This window comes from Glossina fuscipes, unplaced genomic scaffold, assembly GCF_014805625.2.
Source record: "Glossina fuscipes isolate IAEA_lab_2018 unplaced genomic scaffold, Yale_Gfus_2 222, whole genome shotgun sequence".
NCBI lineage: Eukaryota > Metazoa > Arthropoda > Insecta > Diptera > Glossinidae > Glossina > Glossina fuscipes.
In genome coordinates, this window is record NW_023998565.1 from 21490 (window position 1) to 43823 (window position 22334).

Consider the following 22334-nt stretch of genomic DNA (forward strand, 5'->3'; position numbering starts at 1 on the left):
AATAATTTCTGCGTTCCCTTAATTACAGCAGTCATCTCTTTAAAATAAAATTTTGAGAGATGAATTAAGATCCTACAAACACACTCGAAAAAACACAACGCGTATAGGAGATAGGATGAGATGTTTCATATATTGTGTTCGCAAGTGTTGATAAAATGTGAAAAGCTAATTTCATTGAGTTTTATTTAATTACGAAAAAGCAACAAATTTAATTATTTCACTTAAATCGGATGTCGCGTATAAAAATACTTATTTTAATGTTATACAAATGCAAAGCGCAAAAATATAAATAAACAAAAATTTCTTTATTTAAAAGGCAAAGTAAAAAAAGCACTTAAATAAAAAGATGACGGACGATACGTTACAAACGTTACCGTTAGATACTAATATCGACGCCCATATTATAACCTTATTCGAGCGTCTTGAGACCATGCGTCGAGATCAACAAACTAACGCTTTTAATAGCCGTTTGTCTAGTACACTACAGCCGAAGAAAAACATGCAAGCCGAAATCAGAACGTTGGAATTTTGGAGGTACAGAAAATTGTGTCATTTTGTTATTGCTTTTGTTGTATGTAATTGTCAAGTAAAGAGAGAGAACACAAGCAAAGTTAAAACCAAATTAATGTCAGCAGGCTACACCAAGTGCCCCTTTGCTTTGTTTATATTTTAAAAATGTTTCCACCCTAAGCTTGGTTAAAAAATGCAGCTGCTCTTATATTTGTAATCTTTTATTATATTTTATCATCATATGTCGTTGTTTATATAATTTTTTAGCCCCTCTATAAATTCTAATAAAATAACCCAACTTTATGCCAATTCTCACCTTGGCATCCCGGCGCATCTTTTTTATAATTTAAAATGGAAAAGAAACGACGTTGTCAGCGATTAGTGCAGATGTGTTGCAATTTGTAAAACAGACGATTTTGTCTCCATGCACCTTTAAATGAAGAAAACCATAATGACCGGAATGCAATAAGCTTCGAAGTGTTAATGTGGGCTATTCGATATTAAATACGACAATATTACGTTTGGAAATATTTGAAAAAATATAGAATAAAGTGATGTTTTACTTACCGCGAATTCAACATAACTTTGTATATATGTATATATATATTGTATATAAAATAATGTGAAGCTAAAAAAGAAGTAAAAGCAGTACAGTCACAAAGAAGGAGAAGCTGGGTAGTCTGATAGCAGAATTTTCACTTTTGATGGTAGAATTTCAATTCAAACTTCAAATTGCTTTACGTTTTTCATGCCAGAGTCTAATAAAAATTTCGATTTGATGAAATGCGTACGTTCTTCCCAATTAGCAGGAACTGGCTGTGAGACACTAACGGACAATTGAATAAGCTATCTAGTTCTTACATACATTCTTAGCTCCCTTTCAAGATTGGTGAAACATAAACAAATAATGTCCGCAACGCCCAGAAGCACTTTAGATAAACTCACTTTTTAGCATACCGATAGGTTCTTATTGGAAGTGATACGGATTACTGTCCGAAAGGTTCTATCTTGTCTGTCCGTCTTGCTTTCTTATATTCATTGCACAAGTCGCTATTTTTGAGATATTTCGGTGAAGTTTGGTACGCCGAACGCTATTGAAAGTAGTTTGAATCGCCACTTCACAGAGAACAATCTATTTCAAAAAGACGATATATCACTAATTGCATTGAGCGAAGTATTGTATTTGGTGTTGCTCTAACCCGACTCTAAGGGTGTCACGTGTATATATATGATAATTTGAAAATAAACACGTGCAACAATAATTTAACTTTTAAGTTCAGCTAATCATTTCTGTAAGTAAGCAAACCACATTTTCACATTTAAACGCGTAATAATAATAAGAAATTATGTTCACATCAAATACGTGAATGATTTCCACAACGATTTGTGAAATTTTGAACAGATATTCGTCGTGGGACAAATCTTGTTAACAAAGAAATTATACAATTCTCCGTTATTTCTGGTTTTATGGTTTGTGAGTAATCATAGGAAATATTGATCACTTTTTATACCCATCACTGTAAGATGGGGGCATACACATCTTGCTTTTTTCCATAATGTATGTAAAACCCAAAAAGATTCCCAATAAAGTATACATGGTTTTAATCACCGTGAAATTCTGAGTTGATTTAGCCATGCCGGTCTGTCTGAAACATTGGAAGTTTCTGCACGCAGTTTGGTATTGAAAATAGGTCACATTGGTCGGAGAAGAAGCGCGCGTTAGAACGTAAACTGAACGTTTTTTTTTTAACAATAATTTTTGCTCGTTACTCGGAAGTTATAAAAGTTAGAAGGCTGAAATATTCCGCGTTTACTTTACGAAGCATTCTACTCTTTACGTCCAAAAATGGGACCGATCGGCCATCCTCATACAAAGTTACAACTAATTAAATTTTACTTTCTTCACTTTTTTGAAGTTCTATGCTCATTTATCCCAAGGCAAACAAGACGGAATGTGTAAAGCTATTTTGTACACTCCTCAAATGGAGATATATTATCTCTATAAAAATGGGTTAACTTTTAAATGAATATGGTAGACGGCGCGATTAGTTATTTCTTAGTAATACCAGCGATATGGGTATCAAATAAAAGAACTTGGACAGTAGAATGCGAAAAGCATAGTGGTGGATATGCGAGATTGGGCCTCCGCCCGATATGTCTTTCTTAACTGGTTTTAATTTAAGTGGTTTGATCTGTTTTTCATACCTTCATGGCATGTTTCTCGCGTCATCCTGCCCTTATTACACTTTACTACATCACTTCAATTTAAATTCGATCCTCCAAACATATACTGCATATGTGTAAATTTGCAGAAAAATGTTTTGTTTCAAAAAAATGTTAAAAAAATTTTAAAACTTCTATTGACGTACATTTGCGATTTTCTTTGCGTTTATTTCCAGATCTGTTATAAGCGAATGTCTAGCATCATTTTTTTATGTGTTCATTGTGTGTGGAGCAGCAGCAGGAGCAGGGGTTGGTGCCAGCGTGTCCTCAGTTCTGTTGGCTACAGCTTTAGCGTCTGGCTTAGCTATGGGAACACTAACCCAATGTTTTCTACATATATCTGGTAAATAAAAAATATCAATGCAGTTTTAAGGTAAACAGTATTCTTGTTAAGAAGAAATTACCTTATATGAACAAATTTTTTGCATGGCTCTTATAAACTTACATTGATCATCAAAGGATAGCATAATAGAGTCGTTAAATGTATCAATGTTACAAGAATAAAAGTTGAAATATAATTTTTGACATCATCCTTTAGATGTTTAAAGATTCCCTACAATAACGATTCCAATACATTAACCTACCTAGTATCTATGACAAACTGAAGTAACCTCAGATTTTTACGGAGTATACCTGAAATTCTCTAATAATGTTTGTCAAAATCTGCTACAATTTTTTTCTTCGTTGTATATTCATCTTTCAGGAAAATGATTAGTCGTGCTTAAAATGCTAACTATCCTTGATAGAAAGGATATATTCAATCAACAGCTGCACCTAATGTGTATATATCTTTGGATTAATTCCATAAATTAAATTCGAAATAAATATAAAAATAATTTATATATAATACGGCTTACAATTTATTGGTATATGTTAATTAATTTCTTTATCCGGATTGAAAGATATACAAAAAGTGGTGCGTCAATTGCAGCCATCCATTAAGCTTTAAATCATATAATATATTCTTTAGTGAATTTTTTAGCTGAAAACCTCAATTAGTCATTTTTGCGTAATTGATTACAAAATGTAGAAGAGAGGCTTAAAAGTAAAATAAAAATTAGCAATATTTACAATTAAAAAGACAATATAACGAATGCTAAGAGTAATGTCTAGAGCATCATTCTAGGCTGTTTCAACGAAATTCGGACCTTTTATGCAAATTCCTACCGTAACATACCCATTAAAGACAGTTAGTAATCGTAATTAACGCTGTCCCCATGTGGTCAAACAATTTAGATTATTAATCTACTTGATCAGATGATTGGAAGCATTTGGGAATATTATTAAATAATATTAATATAATCAACAATTTATGCACATTTTTCATTTTCAGTGTTTCACTAAAATCGGACCACTTGTTTCTGGAAAATAGTGTCCACCAGCTTAAAAAATACTGTTCCGACAAAAACGCGTTTAAAATCTGACTTACTATGTTCGAGAGCAAGTCGGCCAGTAGTAGTAGGAATTGTAGTGACCCATTCTTGACTCGTTGTGAAATCAGATAAAAAAATGAAATAAACTTGAATTGTTTAAAATATTAAAACGCGCTTATTCGGTTAAGCAATAACATTCGTTAAATAATTGACGTAACTGCGTAGGAAGTAACATACCGTTACACTGATCATAATGTTCAATCCAATCCTACATCGGTACGAGGGGATAATTATAAGCGCATATTAAAATAAGGTGTGAAAATTAACTAAAACAATTTGGAAGCTCATGATTCAACTTGAGAAAAAATTGTACGTTTCGGAGAGTTTGCTTTACTAGCTGGAAAAATTTGGCAATGGATGCCATTGAGATCTTTGGTGCTTGGATTAAAGCAAATCACAAATTTAATTTTCAATCACTAATGTTAATTATGTTAGGAAGGATCCTCGTCCAAGTGTATCGAATATCTTTTATAAGTACCTTTCAACTTACAGTCATTTTCGTTTAATAAAAACCGTTGTCTAAGATCTTTACGATTTTGTGAATGCATGACTTGCAACTTTAATTTGTCAAAATAAAATCAAATAAGGAAAGTATATTTGTAATACATTCATGTACAACTTTAATCTTGATCTTACACAGTTAATTCAAAAACATCACTTTTATGTTCAAATATTTGATCGGGTAAAATTTTTGAACTGGGTAGGCTTATGTACCACTTTCAATCAAAAAAATAATATACGTCAATCAATGTCTGAGTTGTTGTGCATTTCATTTAAATATGCATATTTTACATGCTTTTCACTTTACAAATTTTTTTACAATTTACAATTTTGTATTCCTTTCACTCTTGTTCTTTCCTTTTTCTTTTTTAATTCAAACAGGTGCTCACATAAACCCAGCCGTTACATTAGCATCCTGCGTGATACGGACTATATCACCTATGCGGGCAACAATGTATATTACCGCACAATGCGGTGGCGGTATTGCTGGGGCAGCACTTCTTTATGGGTAAGTTGCAAAAACTCAATTGTCAACCCAGAGACTGAAGAAAAAATGAAAAAAAAATTTCCAAAAATTGTATAGAAAACATTGACCTCAAAAGCGAATGACGCTTTGTGCTAACAGAGAATACATGCACTTTTTTCTTCGGAAATCAAATTAAAAGAAGAGTGCAAAAAGTGTATATAACCTGACGTATGTAGAAGCAGACGATTAATAATCTTTCTAAACTATGCATGTGTGCATGAACGGAAGACTCTTAAAGCAATAAGAATGTAAAAAATACAATTTCTTTTTTGTTCTCTACCCAAAAGTAATTGCAGCTGTTCGTTTTTACTACTTTAATTTGAGTGGTATATATTTTAATGGCATAGCGTGTAGTCTTGTAAATTACTTATAGAAAACACTGTTACAAAATATGAACAGATAAAAGAGTAGAACTTAAGAGTTTTATACGACAATCGAAGATTAAAAATGCTCTTCCGTTCGCAGAGATCTTATAATATATATATATACATATATCTTTATAAATAAATATATAAAATATATTATGCAGAATCAAGCAGAAATACCAAAAGGAGATTACACTTTTACAAAAGCAATACGGGCATCTAAAGGCGGCAAACTTGTTAACTTGTAGAAACAGACTCAATCAGCTCCCATTCGATCGCCAATTTTCCTCGCTAAATTACTACAGCACAAACCAGTTACAGCAACCATTCATATTAGGTTGGGGAAAAAGAAATCCATTATTTTTTCGGTAGATGGCTGCACTGATAGATTTCTCGTAAAGTATCGATCAAACAATTTCAGATTTATGCTCGTTGGAAAGGTGACATTTCGCAGTAAAAAAATTCTTTTGCTGTTTTTTGTTTGGTGCATTCAGTTGTGAGCTATACCGTGTTGAAAATGGAAGTAAACAAAGAGAAAATTCGGTACATTTTATAGTTTTTCTTTGACAAAGGCACAAATGCAAGCCAGGCGGCTAAAATTGTGAATGGTGTTTATGGTTCCGGTACTGTAACAGCCAATTATGTGCAATTTTGGTTTCGTAGATTCCGTTCAGAAATTTTTGATGTTAAAGATGCACCTCGCACAGGTAGGCCGGTCGTCGAAAATGTCGATAAAATCGGAGAAATGATCGAAGTTGACCGGTATGTTAGCAGTCGTAACATCGCCCAGGAGCTAAAAATCGACCATAAAACTGTTTTAAACCATTTACACAAAGCTGGATTCAAAAAGAAGCTCGATGTTTGGGTGCCACACCAATTAACAGAAAAAAACATGATGGATCGAATTTCCATCTGGGAAGCCTTGGCCAAACGGAATGAGATAGACCCATTTCTTAAACGGATGGTGACTGGAGATGAGAAATGGATCACATACGATAACCCTGTGCGAAAACGATCGCGGTCAAAGAGCGGTGAAGCACCTCAAACGGCCAGGAAGGTTTTGCTATGCATTTGGTGGGACTGGAAGGGGATTATTTATTATGAGTTGCTTTCATATGGCCAAACGCTAAATTCTGATATCTACTGTCAACAACTGGACCGTTTGAAGATAGCGATTGACCAGAAACGGCCCGAATTGGCCAACAGGAGAGGTGTTGTGTTCCACCAGGACAACGCTACGCTACACACATCTACAGTGACTCGCCAGAAACTTCGGGAGCTTGGTTGGGAAGTTTTAATGCATCCGCCATACAGTCCGGACTTGGCACCAAGCGATTATCATCTTTTTCTTGCATTGCAAAATTTCTTTAATGATAAAAAATTGGAATCTAGAGGGGATTGTGAAAATCGACTAATAGAGTTTTTTGCAAATAGAGAGCAGGACTTCTATGAGAGAGGCATTTTGAAGTTACCTTTAAAATGGCAACAAATCATACAACAAAACGGTGCATATTTGACCCAAATCGGACAATCCGAAGCATGTTAAATAAAGTCCTGAAGTTCATATAAAAATAATGGATTTCTTTTTCCCCAAACTAATATTTACAAAAATAAAGCAAAAATGAGATAGAGAGTTAAGAAATGGAGATTTGTTTGCGAAATTTTATCATCTACAATTCGCTCTGTTTCAAGTTTTATATAAGAATATTATTTAAAATATTGTATATTAACTTTTTTAAGAAGAAGTTCGTTATGTATTAGTTATTCTTAAGGCATATAATCACCGTTGTATATTAGGAATTTTTGTCAATTCAACATAAAATAACGGTGGAAGTAAACCGACTATACTATATTCCCCTTTGTTGCACGTGAGGAAAAGCATCCAAAAGGGAAGTGAGACTTTAATTTGCTAAAATTTGTCTGTGATTCTCGCCACTAATGACGAAACTATAAACACATTTTATATAAAGTCACGTAATGTCTAAACCGAGAGATTGGCAGGAAAAGGGGACTCTAAATACCTCTCGTAATGTCAGTTTATCAGGTTATCGTTATATTTACACATATAAATTATTAATTTGCATTTGGACCATATGAATTCAATATTGTCAATGATTGCGTAAGGTTCTTTATAAACCACCTATGAATGGAAAAGCAATTCCTCTTCTCTGGTCATTCGAGAACTGAAATTGCTTTAGCGATCTGTTTGGTCTTTTTTCATCCCTACCTTAAGGGTTTTATTTTTCAATGTAATTGTATTTAAAATAAGTTATAATGAAAAGGTCAAAAAAAAATATTTTCTTTCTCTTGTTACTGTAAGATTTCATATTTTATTTAAGTTTTTACAGACAATAAGTTTCCCAAATTCTACTAATGTAATAACGAAAAACATAATTATTCAAGGGTTTCCGCTTTCGATTCTTTTTCAAAATTGAAAGAACTTCCAACAATTCATTGTTATTGTTAAAACGCTACGCACATTCGCACACTTCGTCTATTTTTCTGCTGCTTCTACAAAGAAGAATTCAGCTGTCTGCTAGTTTAAAAGAAAAAGAAAAAATGGCACAACATACTTCTGTATGATTGTTAAGATTTTTTGAATATTTTAGTTTTTCTTTTGTGTTCTAGGATTTTGTGTATATATCAAAACATGGAAGTAGGTACCCATATACCTACAAGCGGCTAAACAACCACCTGCATACACATCTATTTATTACTAACAAATATAGATATATTCAATACAACATAGTAAATTTATGTGTTTTATGTGTATCCTTCTTTTTTTCTTTCTTTCTTCCCTTCTCGTTTTATCGTTTATGGGTTATCTATGATTACTTTTACTTTACCTTCCGTCTACCTGCTTTTCAGACTATAGTGTCTTCATACAAAAATAAAATTGCTGTGAGCCATTTTTCTATTTCCTCATTTTAATAAATTTAATACATTTCATTTAAGATTTTATTCAACATCTGTTACAATTCGAGATTCAAATTTGTATTGATTATTTTGTTGTTATATTCTGCTGTACGTGTGAGTTTTCTTCTTTTGCTTAAAGTCACTGTACGCTGACCTTTTTGATTTCGTTTAAGATCCTCATCAGCTGCCTTTCCTTCAACGCAAGGGCTCTTTTTAGTGAAACAGATGTTGTTTTCACCTTATGTAGGTACAAGAATGGAAGTGTATTCGGCTTAGATCAAAAACTTTTTTTATCCACCTCTTAAAATACTTTTTTTATTTCTGTTCACTAGATGTACATTGTAGCTATAAAAAGTACGTTTACCTATGACGTGCAGCTTGGATTGTCTGTATACACTTGCACATATGGCAAAGCAAACAGTTACCAATATATATTGTTTCATGTAGTTAATATAGCTAAGAAATAGGCAATTGGAGAAGGGAACAGTAAATCCAAGCAAATTCGGGCAATAAAACGTGGCGAAAAGGACGACAGGCGAAGGAAGCATTAAATATTGGGAATAAGTGCACACTAGTTAAGCGACGACTTACAACTTCTTCCAGGCTGTCAATGTTTTACACGAACAGGAGACAACTGAATGATTGGCCAAGTTAACAAAAAAAAAAAAGTAAATAAAGCGACGAAAAAGACTGCATGAGCTGGTGAATGTTTGTAAACAATTACACGAAAGAATTCCAAATCAGCTACAATTTAAGTAAAGTAGCCGACGAAAGATCTACAAGGTTCTATCCTGAAATAATGTTGGAACAGGCCTGGAATGGATTTACTAGATTTGCTAGAGTTAACTTGGTCGTTCCACCTTCCAAACAAGAAAGTGAACTAAGCAGAATGTGCTTTAATGTATTGTGCATTCTTGGCAAACCAAATATGTTCATGAGAACGATGGACAGCCACACTTAATGATATAATATACACGCAGTTAAACATCCATACTTAAGGAATGTTAACTGGCAGTAGTAAGTAGTTTCATTCAAAATCGGTGCATTTTCTAAAGTTTTTGATTTATGTAATGCCAAAGAGGTGCGGTGTTTTTCTCGGGTTTAATTTACGTCGAATGATATCGTAATTGGACTACATTATCTTAAATTTCTTAATTGGACTATTGATTGTTTATACATAAATGTAGGAACCGTTTCTCCGAAAACTCGAAGAAGCTTACAATCGCGAGTCAATACACCAATGTAAGTGATTCCGAGAAGTCCAAATCTCCAGGGCGTCTACAACAGCGTTGCGCCGTGTAAACAAATCAGTTTCATTGAGTTTAAAATAATTTTAAATGCAATTATTTTATATTAATGTCTATTTGCGTTAAAATATTGAAGTTTAAAATTGCAGTTGATCTTGTGTACCAATCGAAATTTGAACTTAGTTTCGCTAATATGAGTCACATTTCTTACAACAAAAAATTGACTATATATGTAGATATGTATACATGGTATTTTAGCATAACTAGCCTGTACAAGTATACGGACATCGTTAGTCTTGTTTTTCAACGTGTTCCTTTTTAAAAAGCAGGTGATTTTTATGAATCAAAATAAACTCGCCTGTTAGGGTACAGCGCGCAGACTACCAGATGATGATAATGATGATGACGATTAGACACAATCAGAAACCTGATTTAAAAAATTTAAACACGTGTTTAAAAATTTCATCCCGTCATAAAGACGACTTTTGTTTTTGACTCTACCGTTTGCTTAACAGCTCTTCTGTCCAGTTAAAAAGTTTGTTGAAGTTCTGCAATAAAAAAGAAAAAGGATATATTTCACACAATAACAAATTTCGTCGTACTTTTGTTTTTTTTTTTCTTTAGAATTTCAAAAGTGGCCAACACACATTTGAAAAGGCAAATAAATGAAATTCAATGCGCCCTTCTGAAGGTTGTTTTTCACAAGTGAAAAAGATACACAAAGTTCGTTAAAGGGTTATAGATGCGCGCATTTGCAACCGCACTGCTTGCTTATTAAAATCGAAGGACACTCGAACCATTCAACCAAAGTTTTATGATAATTATAGGGATAAAGAGTCTAAGCAAAAAGAATTCACTTTTTTTGCGTTCTTTTGTTTTTGGTACGTGCTTAAAAACACATCGAAGGAAACATATACACAGGCATCCAAATATTTAATTTAATATTCATCAAAACTTGTGATACTTTCATATAAAACGAAACGCGTTTATAAAAACGGTGTTAGTATATTAAAACATTGTTAATGAAGGGGTATCTGACAATCTTGAGGATAACTGTAGTCGAAGATAGATGGTCAAACTTTTCGAGCAATGGAATGGCGATATCCATATGCATTACTCTCCATTCGTAAATATAAAGATATTGAATATAGAATAAAACAATTAGTGAAAAAGACCCTAAGTTTCATGTGCTTGTCACGATGTTAGCGCATATGATAAATAAACCATTGCTTCTTTTTTTATTATTCTTATTATTATTATAATAAAGAATAGGTTGATTTTTTGCGAGTCATGGCTTGTGTGATTAACCCCATCAGTAAAGTTTCGTCTAAATTGCAATAATGTTGAGAAAAGACGAACGTGCAAATTATAATGTCTTGCTAACGTTTTATCAGCAGCACTTTGCCTTTTATAAGTATTTATTGAACGCTTTAAGTCTAAGATGCTGAATTGAAAAAAAACTGTGCTTAACGAATGAATTGGCTATCGAAAAATATTTGTTAGTTTGACGGCAAATCGTAAAGTTTGCCAAAGTGCTTATATACATACCAATGTTTTTTTTACGTCAATCTCTAACATAAATACGTCACAAGAGATAAAAAAAATTTCAAAAGAAATTTTGGCATGTGTTAGTGCGTCAAAAGAGTAAAATACCCGTCTTCATTTCTTTAATCCAACACATATTGCTACACACTTGCGTTTGGATATTTTGGACTAAGTAGCGCTGTTCCCAGTATTCACCGCAATGTTTACACCCTAGATTACTTGCGAGAAGGTTATACAGTAGACTAATGAAGTCTACATACACAGGGTGTCTCTTAAAATAAAAAAAACTGCATTTATGAGTTGACGATCAAAAAATACACTTCCTAAGAAACAAAAACTTATATTAAATAATAATTCAAAAATTTTTTTTGAGTTAATATAAAGCTATAAATAAGAAATACCTCTCAGGCCCAACAAATAACACAAACAAGTAAAAAAAATATATTCGGTCGTGACTGAATATTTTGTGTCCATCACCGCTACCCTAAAAAAAACAAAAAAATAAAAGAAATAAATGTTAATGCTCTATAATAAGGAGTGGAGGTGGCTGATCCTTTCTCGTTTCAAAATAAACGTTTTTAACGCAAAGTCGTGTAGGCGTTGTAGGCTTGTTCTTTAAATAATTTTGCTCATTTCCAAATTCTTTTGCCATTTTGTAGACGATAACTTCATTTTCTCTATCTGGAGAATGTTTACCGCAGATACTACATGCACTACATGCTTAGGTCTATTATAAATTTTAAACTGGTCAAGAATTTATATTCTTTGCGGTGTTTCTGAAGATCGCTTCTGCGCCCTATAAAGATATTTAAAGAAAATTGTGATGCCGTATAATATTTGGTAGTGGGTTCAATTTTTCCCATTTTTTCAGGTACTGCAGCATCACCCATAGAATGCGTTCAAATTTTTGTACATTTTTAGTGTGCTATAGATTATGAGTAATGGGTAAAAATCCAATTTTTTATTCCTTTTGAAAAGCAGAAGTGTTCTCAGATTACGTGGTATTGTGAGCGCGTCCTTCGACTGAATTGGTCTTTGTCCTTTTCAATATCAACCTGCGTGGAAGAACTTCCAATGTTTCTGTCAAATGTGAAGTTGATAGCCTTATTTTTCCAGCCAGGAAAACTGTTACAATCGACATTGCACAGACGAACATATGCTTAAATCGATTCAGAATTTGACGCTGATCAAGGATATATACAAAGTGGCGCCTTTGAAGCTTTCTTCTGCGCAGTGAAAACGTTTTGACAAAATGATTATAACCCCCTTCCTCCCGTAAAAGGTATAAGAAGGTACTTATGTATGTAAGAATGTTGTCTTTTTTTTTTTTTTGTTAAATTTAACCCATATGTTAATAAACTCTAACGTCTAAAGAAAGTAGTAGGAAGTATTTTGAGTACCAATATGAAAAAACAACTAAAAACGATTTTTTCGAACAAGTGGTTAAATTACTGACACCTTCAACTTTTTTGTCTCCAGCTCTTGTAACTGACATAACAATAAACCAAGTAAGAATGTTACAGTCGGGCAAGGCCGACTATTAGATACCCTACACCTCTTCGCCTAATATGGTTATTCACTCGTCTTAGCACCAAAAGTTATACTTTATTTTCATACAGAGTCATGCCTTTCATGAAAGCCCGCATATTCGAAGAATCCTTATATTCGGTGGGGTCCAAAAATAGATTTATGATTATGAGCTAATTTTCACCATGAAATGTTAAAAATTATACCTTTTTACGGATCAAATTTTTCATACACTAGCACAGAGAGAACTTTGTCGAGAAATTTTGAAAAGTGCAATTTTTTCCATATAACGACTTTTCACAATAGGGATCGAAATTCACACCACAAATGGTGTAGGGTATAAAAAAAAACACGGATTATTACGACCATGTGGTCACAAATATATTTTGATAGTAACAATAACATGGACGCCTTATATAGCGCAGAAAAAAGTGGAGAGCATATGATAATATGTAAAAAATGCATGTGAATGAAGAGGAACTCATAAAAATTAAGTGCTTTGCCACTCATAAAAAGCGTCGCAAGTAACGAACGGATGAGCAAAATCTGTGTTTAGGCTTTCGAACAACCCCTGCAATTATTGTTGTCATTGTCTAACTACGAAGGATAATTGAGTTTGGGGTTGTTAAGTGATTGTTCATGTATTATCGTAGGTCGCAGTGAGAAACCGGAAAACCGTCTGCTATTATTGAGAATTAATGTAACAAGCGTCTAATCTGCTACTGTATGCATATAAATGCAGTTTAAGACTAATAAAAAAAGGGAATTATTTTTTCAGGGTCGGCCAATAACAACGCACCTACTATGCTCTCAATGAAAAGGTTAAACATGCAAATAAAAATTATTTATGGTTAATTTCTTCTTTTGATGTATCGCTTCATGTAAGCACTTTATGCATAGCACCATAAGAGTCACCACAAATATCTGAATTCATTTTTTAAGAATAAATGTAAGCCCGTTTTTTATATATTTTTTGGTTTGAAATCTTATAAATGGAAGGGAATACAACATAGGAAATAATTGATTACGGTTGTTTAATATTTTAAGCATATTTTAAGTTTGTTAATGTAATACATGAACCATTTGAATATTCGTAAACAATGGTTATGACTTTATTAAGAGCCCGTAATCATTATCGTCTTTAGGGTAGCACGTTATTGCTTGGTGTTAATCCAATAACGTTAGAATCACAAATTGTTGAATTTACATTTTTTATATATTTTGATTGAAATATGTGAGCGGAATCACGGTTTGAAGGCTTTGTTGTCGAAAATTCCATTTCAATTAAAGATTTTCCTTAGATAAAGTCGAATCTCTTCAAATAAAGTTAGGGAACAAAGCGCAGATACGCATATTTTTAAAATTCGTTTTGGTACTCGTGAGCACTCTTCTCTGGAAGACCAAAAAATTGATCCAGAAGTTGTCATTAACGAAAATATTAAAATTTTTTAAGAATTTTGAGCGGGCTCATAATTTCCTTTTATCTATTTTATTCGTTCGTGGCGCTTTTCACGACAGATAGTTCGATAATACTAACTGTACTAAGCCATATTACAGCTGGTTTGAGAGGCGACATTCCACAGATAATTAAAAAAAAAAAAAAAGGAAAAAACTGACATTTATTAACAGAGATAAAAACTGTTGCCTTTTGAAAATGTGCCAAAGTTCCAAAAAAATTTTCTATATTTTACAATAATGTTTTGATCGATAAGATGACGCTTCGCAAACTTCAAAAAAATTTATACCGAAGACCAAATTTATACACTCGAGACCAAAAAAATCGCACAACCGCCACATTTTCACTTCGAACCTATATATTTATTAAATTAAACTTAGGTTGCAAACATAATTTAAATTAAACTAAAGTACACACTGAAAGTTTTGAAAAACACATAACGTTTACTTTTGTCCTTGAAAATAGTAGCGATAAAACAGAAGAAATACCCGAAATCGGTCGTTTTAGTTACCGCTGTTTCTGCTACTTTGAAAGTTTTCTTATCGAATATGAAACCATGTCTGTGCAAGACTGATGGGGATGAAGAATGGATACCATACCGAAAGTTGGGTACCCTAACTGAGACTGGACAGATCCAAAGCCAATTGGCACAAGTTAATATTAAAACTATATGTCGAGGAAGTGGCTGAAACGTTAAAACAGCGTGATGACCTTTTACTTACCACAACATCGCTACGATATCGCCAATTCAATGCAGTTCACCTCTGGCAGCAGTTCCAGGAGGTTAGAGGAGTGGATGTCAGTTTGTGGGCAGTCAGAGGAAGGTTAGCCGAAAGATGCTAGACAGAACACAGACCAACAACTTGCCCGAAATTCACCCTAACGCGAACACGCTTTAGTGGAAGTTAGAATTATACGAGTGCAGGACGTGTCTTCAACACCGGACGACGAATTTACCGACGACCTGCTGAATCTTTCGCGCAATGCGGCATCTGTGAATATGTCTCATATGGCGTAATTCACTTTCTAAAGGCGTGCTAATGGAAAGGAAAATCGAACCTGCGTTCAGGGTCCAATACCAAACATCAATCAAGCAGATTAACTTCTCGAAGCTGCATCGAAGAAATCCTGGAAAAGCAAGTAAACCCTTTTTTGGATTTATTAGCGAAGATTTCATTCTCATGCATGGCAGCGCAAGGTCAAATACCGCTGCTGTAGTGTGCCGTTACTTGGAGGAAGTAAGAGTGCCATGCTCGTTGCTTAATGCTCATTGCTGTTGCATTAAACACCTATGGAACGAACGAGCCAGCCAACACGAGCCAGGAGCACAGCACGTACACCTCTCGGAGAGCTTTGAACCGCAATTAAGGAAGAATGGGATAGAATGCCACAAGATTTTATAAGGAAACTTATTTATTAAATACAAAATCGAATGGAAACTGTTATTTAGGCTAGGGAAAATAATACCCCGTATTCATAAATTTTTTTTTACCTATTTTATTGTCTGTTGAAATGAGAAAATTGGGGTCAAGCCTTTTGGTCTTATGTGTTTTTCAAAACAACGTGTACCATAGTTTAATTTAAGTTATATTTGCAATATAAATTTAATTTAATAAACATCTAGGTTCAAAGTGAAAATGTATTATTGATAAAGTCGATGAAATTTTGCAAAATATGAAGCATCTAAGTATATTTCGTTTTATGACATTAACGCGAAACTAACGGTTGAACAAAAACTTCCGAATCATCATTTTAAGGTGAAAAAGAAGCTTGATATTTGGATGGCACGCGAATTAAGAGCGGAGTTTCCATCCGTGAATGAAATAGATTGTGGATCAAGATGGATCAAGCTGTTCAACATTAGTATTGGCGATACGTGGTAATGTTTTGTGTTTGATGTCATTGGAAAATAATCACATCCCGGGTTACTTGAATTGAGGTGACTAAAGGGCATAAGGAGTCAGCGAATAGGAAAGCCGTCGTCTTCCACGTTTCGATCTCTGTACAGCTCCCTTAATAAAACAAAACCGATTCTAAAAATTATCTGTGACAACAATGCGGTAATGTTTTCGTCCAGAAATCTTAGAACTTTTACAGTAATCGCATAATGACATAAGAAAAAGGGCGAAAGATTATTGATCAAAACAGAACGTAATTGATTTAACAAATTTCTCAGAAGGTCTGGGAGGGAAAATTATGAGTCGAACTTTACTACATATGTCTCTGCAAGTATTTGCATCGTACTTAATGTGACATCGTACAGGTTAGCTTCGTACAGAGGGTGAAATAAGAATGATAAAAGCAGGAAAGATAATCTATAATTTGCGAAAAAAAAGAATCTATTTGCACTTTGGCGAGAAAATCAAACTAATCTTTTTCTTTGCCCATTTCATAACTTAAAACACGCACTAAAATCTCTAAGGAGTTTGAAATTATTGGTCATAACTATTTACCGGGTTGTAAATAGGACTTTCCTACTAGCTTAAATATAATTTATGCTAAATCATATATATCTCTCATGTTCGAAATTTCGGAGTTCCAAATAAGAACGCAAATGAATAAACCGAATCGAAATGACGCGCTTATTAAAAACACATCTGTATATATCCATCTTGTCCTATGGCATCTTTCGTCCTGTGCTTCCGTTAGTATTTTTACTATCAACTAATTTAAGGTATTAACATGAGGGCGAATGAATTTACAAACAATAAAAATATTAATTGCGTTAAGAAGGCATTAATTTCACATTAGTTGAAATAATCAAAAAAAAATTTAACCACTAAAAATTTTAATTAATTTTCAGTAAGCTAGATGAAATTTTTTCGACCTAATACTTGAAAAATGTTAAATTATTTTACGGTCACTAATTTATAACATAAACAACAATTCCAATGTAAGATGGGGATGAACAGAACTAATATACATTCTTCACGGCTATAAGTTTTTGACATGTATCACGATATATGTATAATCTATAGCGTTTTTTGCAAGTATTGAAATATTATAGGAAGATTTTTCATTTCCTATAACCACAAAGTCTTGAAAAACGGGCTGTATTCAACTATTTTTTCTTCCACACATGTATTTGTAAGCTTACCGTTTCAGTTATGTTTACGCAATTCGAAAACTTTGATCCGAGCGCGTTCATTCTTGCATGAGGGCGTTATCTGAAGAAAGGAGGTCAAGATTCGCTTCAAACTTGAGTCTTTACCACAACTAGGAAATTATATGTACAAGTCAAGTTTCAACTCAGTTTCTATCTCAATTTTTTCAAAGTTGTGTTTTCCTGCAGTAGACGACTAATAGACAAATACGGAGGAATCCAAAGCATAAGTAGCAGACATAATGTATTCCCACTGACATTTCATATCTGACACTTAATTGTTTTAGTAATCCAAATGTACACAAAAAGTTCATTTTGAGTCGTTGTTACTTGAACGTTTTGTGCAGATACAGGGAATATTCGGATATAGAGGATGGACGAAATAATATGAACATCTAATATATATAAAATATTTAGTTATTAATAAGGCATTGCGCCATTATTTGCTTGTGGAAAAGCTGCAAATCTACGCGGAACAGATTCGAAGAGTTTGTGAATAGTTTCCCACGGAATGTTGTCCCACCCTTCTACCAAAAAACATTCACCAATCATATTGGATATGGAAATCTATTCCTGTTACTGCTCTAAAACTCACCATTACGGCTCATTCACGTTAATGTCTGGCGACTATGCTGGCCTGGGATGATGTTTGAAGATTGTGATATGCAATATGCTAATTATAGTAGAGACTTTATTATTGCGAGTATCAAGACTTCCGTACGTAGTAATCTGGCCAATTATGTGAACGAGACAACCAGCTGAATACCACTATAAAGTCGTCGAAATCGTAAACTTATGCGTGTTTTGGGCTCGCCCATATATAACCTCTCGTAAGCAAAGTGAATAACTATTTATTGGACCATGTCACATTTTGCCAGCCCGATTTTACAAAATTTTATTTCGCAGGTTAGCATTGGCTTCCGTTGTAGGTGTGTCAGGTCGTCCACATTGATAAAGTTGGCGAACTAATTACTGGAATGGGTGACGTACATTTTCCTAATTTGAACACAACTCAATTCTTCATGTCATACAGGAAAAGTTTAACGTAATGCAGATTTTAAATGCCAGGCAGACGTGATTCGCAAGTAGACGTACGTTGGCAAGGGTAGAAGAAGGAATATCGTAAGATGTCCTACGTAGTTGAACTAGTAGGGTGATTATTAGATCATTAATAATTAATTTCAACTCAAGCAGAAAAAGCCCTTTAACAATGCTTTTCTTTGAACAAACATCAGTAAAGTGTGATAGCTGATGAATTAGTTCACATGCATAGTTGTATGCGCATGAGATGTATTTAAAAGTTGGGGTGAATTGCATTTTGGGCAAAATTAGGGTGAATTATATAAACGAAAAATGTATAAGCCACTCATATTTAACTGAGTGCATATCAGTCTGGTTATTATTGCTCGATTTAAGTTTTTGTTTCTTTTACGTAAGTTCACACATGCGCCGACAAGTGCAAAAAATGTAACATTCTTTTCTTTTGCGCGGATAGGTGTGTTTTTGCTTTCGTTATACTGGGGTGAGCGAAAACTTGGTGACGTTCTTCCGAATATATTGGTTTAGAATCTCACGATTTTGGGAGCATTCTATCAAGTCATGCGCGAGTGAAGGGTGACAGTAGATAGTTAAAAAAAAGACATTGCGGCATTTGATGTTATAGTAATATTGAAAACGAGCCAAAATTTTAAAATAATTCGCGAATTACTACGATTTTACTTCGACACATGTGCGAATGCCTCGCAGATTTGTAAAAAAAAAATCATGGTATTTAATATGTCTTTGCATATATTTTAAAGAGCCACATCTATTGGTGAAGATGACAAAGTGCCCTGAACTATCAATGTACACAACGGTTAAATCCGGTTATTTTGACCTTTTCCTACATAAAATAATAGTTTTCCATTTAGTGTTACTGTTATTCAATGTATAGAGAGGCCAATCATGGAAATCTTAAAATTGCATTTTCAATATTCATTACTTTTGTTGCTTGATTTGAAAAAATTTTGTGCCAAAGCCTATCAAACACTTTTAAAAGCTTCTAGCGATGCTGCTCCATCATATTCCAATTGTGTTGTTAATATCAACGGTTTAAAAGTGGTGATTTTATATCGCCAGTTAATGAATCAACTGCTTTTAGAAATCTACTTGGAATGGGAACAATCCAAAAGGAGGGAAAATGGCTACCATACGAATTGACTGAAACTGGATTATTTTTCACCCTCCCAGTTTTATCGTTTGCCAGGCAAAAAAAGAAGAGTTTTCTATGGCGTATTGTGATTGGCGAGTAATACGACAATCCCTAGCGCAAAAAATAATGGGTCAGTGTAGGAGAGCCATCCACATTAACATCAATGTGAAATATTCATGACCACAAAGTTTTGCCATACATATGGTGCGATCAGCAAGGTGTAGTGTATCACAACTGCTAAAACCGATTGAAACTGTTATGGCTGATGTCTGCCGACGTTAATTGAACGAATTGAGTAATATATTATTGCAAAAAAGATCAGCAATAGCGGATAAAAGACCTAAAGTCATTCTTTTGCATGACAACACTCGGTCACAAATTGCAAGAGTTTTCAAGGAAATACTGTTGCAGCTCGAATAGGATGTTCTGCCGCACCCAGCGTACTCTGCGGATATAGCACCTTCTGACTGGCATTTGTTCAGATCGATGCAAGATGGCTTGGCTCACCCGTGGTTAAGATGCGCTGAAGAAGTGCGAAAATGGGTCAATGATTGGACCACTGCCAAACTAATATCGTTTTCTCGACATGATACTGCTATGTTGTCAGAAATATGAGGAAAAGTTGTAGAAAACGACTGAAAATATTTTGGTCAATATATAACGTACCAGTTTTTCTCAAATGCTATTCCAAGTGAAAATGATCAAAATCCATGCAAACACGGAAATGTTTTAATAAAATCAGTGGCCAATGGTTTGCTCGTTTTGATTTCGGAAATTTCAATACTAATCCAGAGCCTTGCTTTTATTAATAAATCGTTACAAAAAGACAACGAAATTTGTAACTATACATTGACCAAAAAAAAAATTTTCCAGAATTTGCTTACACAATGCAGAAAAAGGATTTAGATGTATAGGTACGATACGAATTAGCCATTAGAAATTGAAAGTAATGTGTATCCATTTGTTCATGGTTGTCGAAATGAAGCTAGTTCGAGCGGTTTTCGATAATGCGCTATGAAAAGTGGACAGCAAACGATAATACGTGAGAAAAGTCGTGGTCGAAGGTGTATGAGATTGTACATAAGGCGGTGAAGCCTTTGCCGCTACGCAAGGTAGCGCTTTCTTTTTCATGAGATTTGAAGGCAGCTCTGTGTATCCGATCTGGCAAGGTGGCTGATGTCAAACTCTACAGCCAACAACTAATGCGATAAAGGTAAATGAGGTAAGATGTTCAGAAATTACCGATATGAAAGATGTTGTCTTCTATCACGAACATTCTTAAATGCTTTGTTAAAAATTTAAATAACTTTAAGTAACTCCGACTTCAGAGATGTGAAAAAGCATGAAGACTTCGGCCTTTTCCACATGTCTCAAAAGTAAGGGCAGGTACGCCCATCTACATTTACCAGTCGTGCCCTAGCGCTCCTGACATTCTTTATATATGTCTTCTGTAGCCGCACGTCGACTGGTATCATAGCAGCTATAACCAATGCCTCGTCTTCCGATACCATACGACATTCAGCGCAAACCCTTAGAGCACAGAGGTTGTATGTTCGGGTACCTCTTGTATATGCCAGTATATCGAGCGCCTTTTTCCAAACGGAAGAGCCGTATGCTATCGTCGGTGCTACCAATTTTGCCATAAATTTCGTACGGTCTTGCCTTGGGCACCGCAAGTGTGGTAGCATTTTCTTTCTCGCCTTTGTATTGCAGATGCCGTTTATATGGCCTGCAGCCGATATCCCCTCCTAGGTGTTTTATGGCATCCTAGTATCTCCTACCTTCATGGTAACTTTCTCTAGCTTGTTGGTTGAGGTTATTAACAGCGCTCCTGTCTTCTCTTCTGTCAGATTTAAATTCAATAACTGCGTCCACCTCTTAATCATGCTGGTGGTTCTTCACTGTATCGGTAAATTTTCTGCGAAGTGTTTGTCACAATCTTTTTTGCTATATCGTCAGCGGGACTCACGATGAAAGCTCCCTCTGGAAGTTGTGTCAACGGCATAGCTCCTTTGCGGTAGAGCGTTTCGAAATTTAAGGCATGACGTGCCGCACGACAAAAAAAATTAAAATTAAAATAAGATAAAAACGAAGGATCTAACGAAATCCTTAAGAAGCTCAAGAAAGTGCGTCTGGGCCCACGAGTTAAGTCCGTCTGTAAGCCCCGTTGTCTGCACTGTTCGCTGTTCATTGGTCCCTTCCCAGTCCGTCAGTGCAGTTCTCTTAACCTCACCCACACGCACACCCACCCATACCCCGCTGCAGCGTTGAAATATCCCGCTTAGCTACTCCGCCTCAGCGGTGGTATATACCGCTTAGCTAAGCTTTATCCTTTCTTTTTTTCTTTTTTTTTTTAGGTTTTAGTTATTATTATTATTGTTATTAATTTCCACGAATATCAAGGAAATACTATATCCAATTTTTATAAGTTTAGCTTGTTCTTATTAAATGAATTTCGATACTAGTTAAACATTTTTAAATTTTTGCTATATAGTTTAAACTATATTTTGTAATAAAAGGAAAAATTTTGCACTTATTTTCGAAATCTCTTCAAGTGTGTACTAATTGTGTATCCATGAATGTGGTTAAACACATTTTAAATTCGTATTTAAATATTATCGTTTTTATTTTAAATCGTACTAAATATTGTAATGTGTTCAATTGTTAAATAAAAATATCGAAAGATCTTTTCTTAAATCATCTTCACAATAATAGCATATTTAGTATTTATTTATTTTTTTATTAAATCATCTTCACAATAATAGCATATTTAGTATTTATTTATTTTTTT

The 22334-nt window shown here is 34.2% G+C and overlaps 1 protein-coding gene across 2 annotated transcripts in view; it reads left to right on the forward strand.

Annotated features, from left to right (window-relative positions):
* Positions 1–346: 346 nt before the first annotated feature.
* Positions 347–22334, forward strand: part of LOC119642327 (neurogenic protein big brain) — a 31252-nt gene continuing 9264 nt past the window's right edge. For both annotated transcript variants that reach the window (XM_038041452.1, XM_038041453.1), the window contains exons 1-3: positions 347–534; positions 2910–3076; positions 5049–5175. In XM_038041452.1, coding sequence (XP_037897380.1) covers positions 347–534; positions 2910–3076; positions 5049–5175 — 482 coding nt within the window. The remainder of the gene's footprint in view (positions 535–2909; positions 3077–5048; positions 5176–22334) is intronic.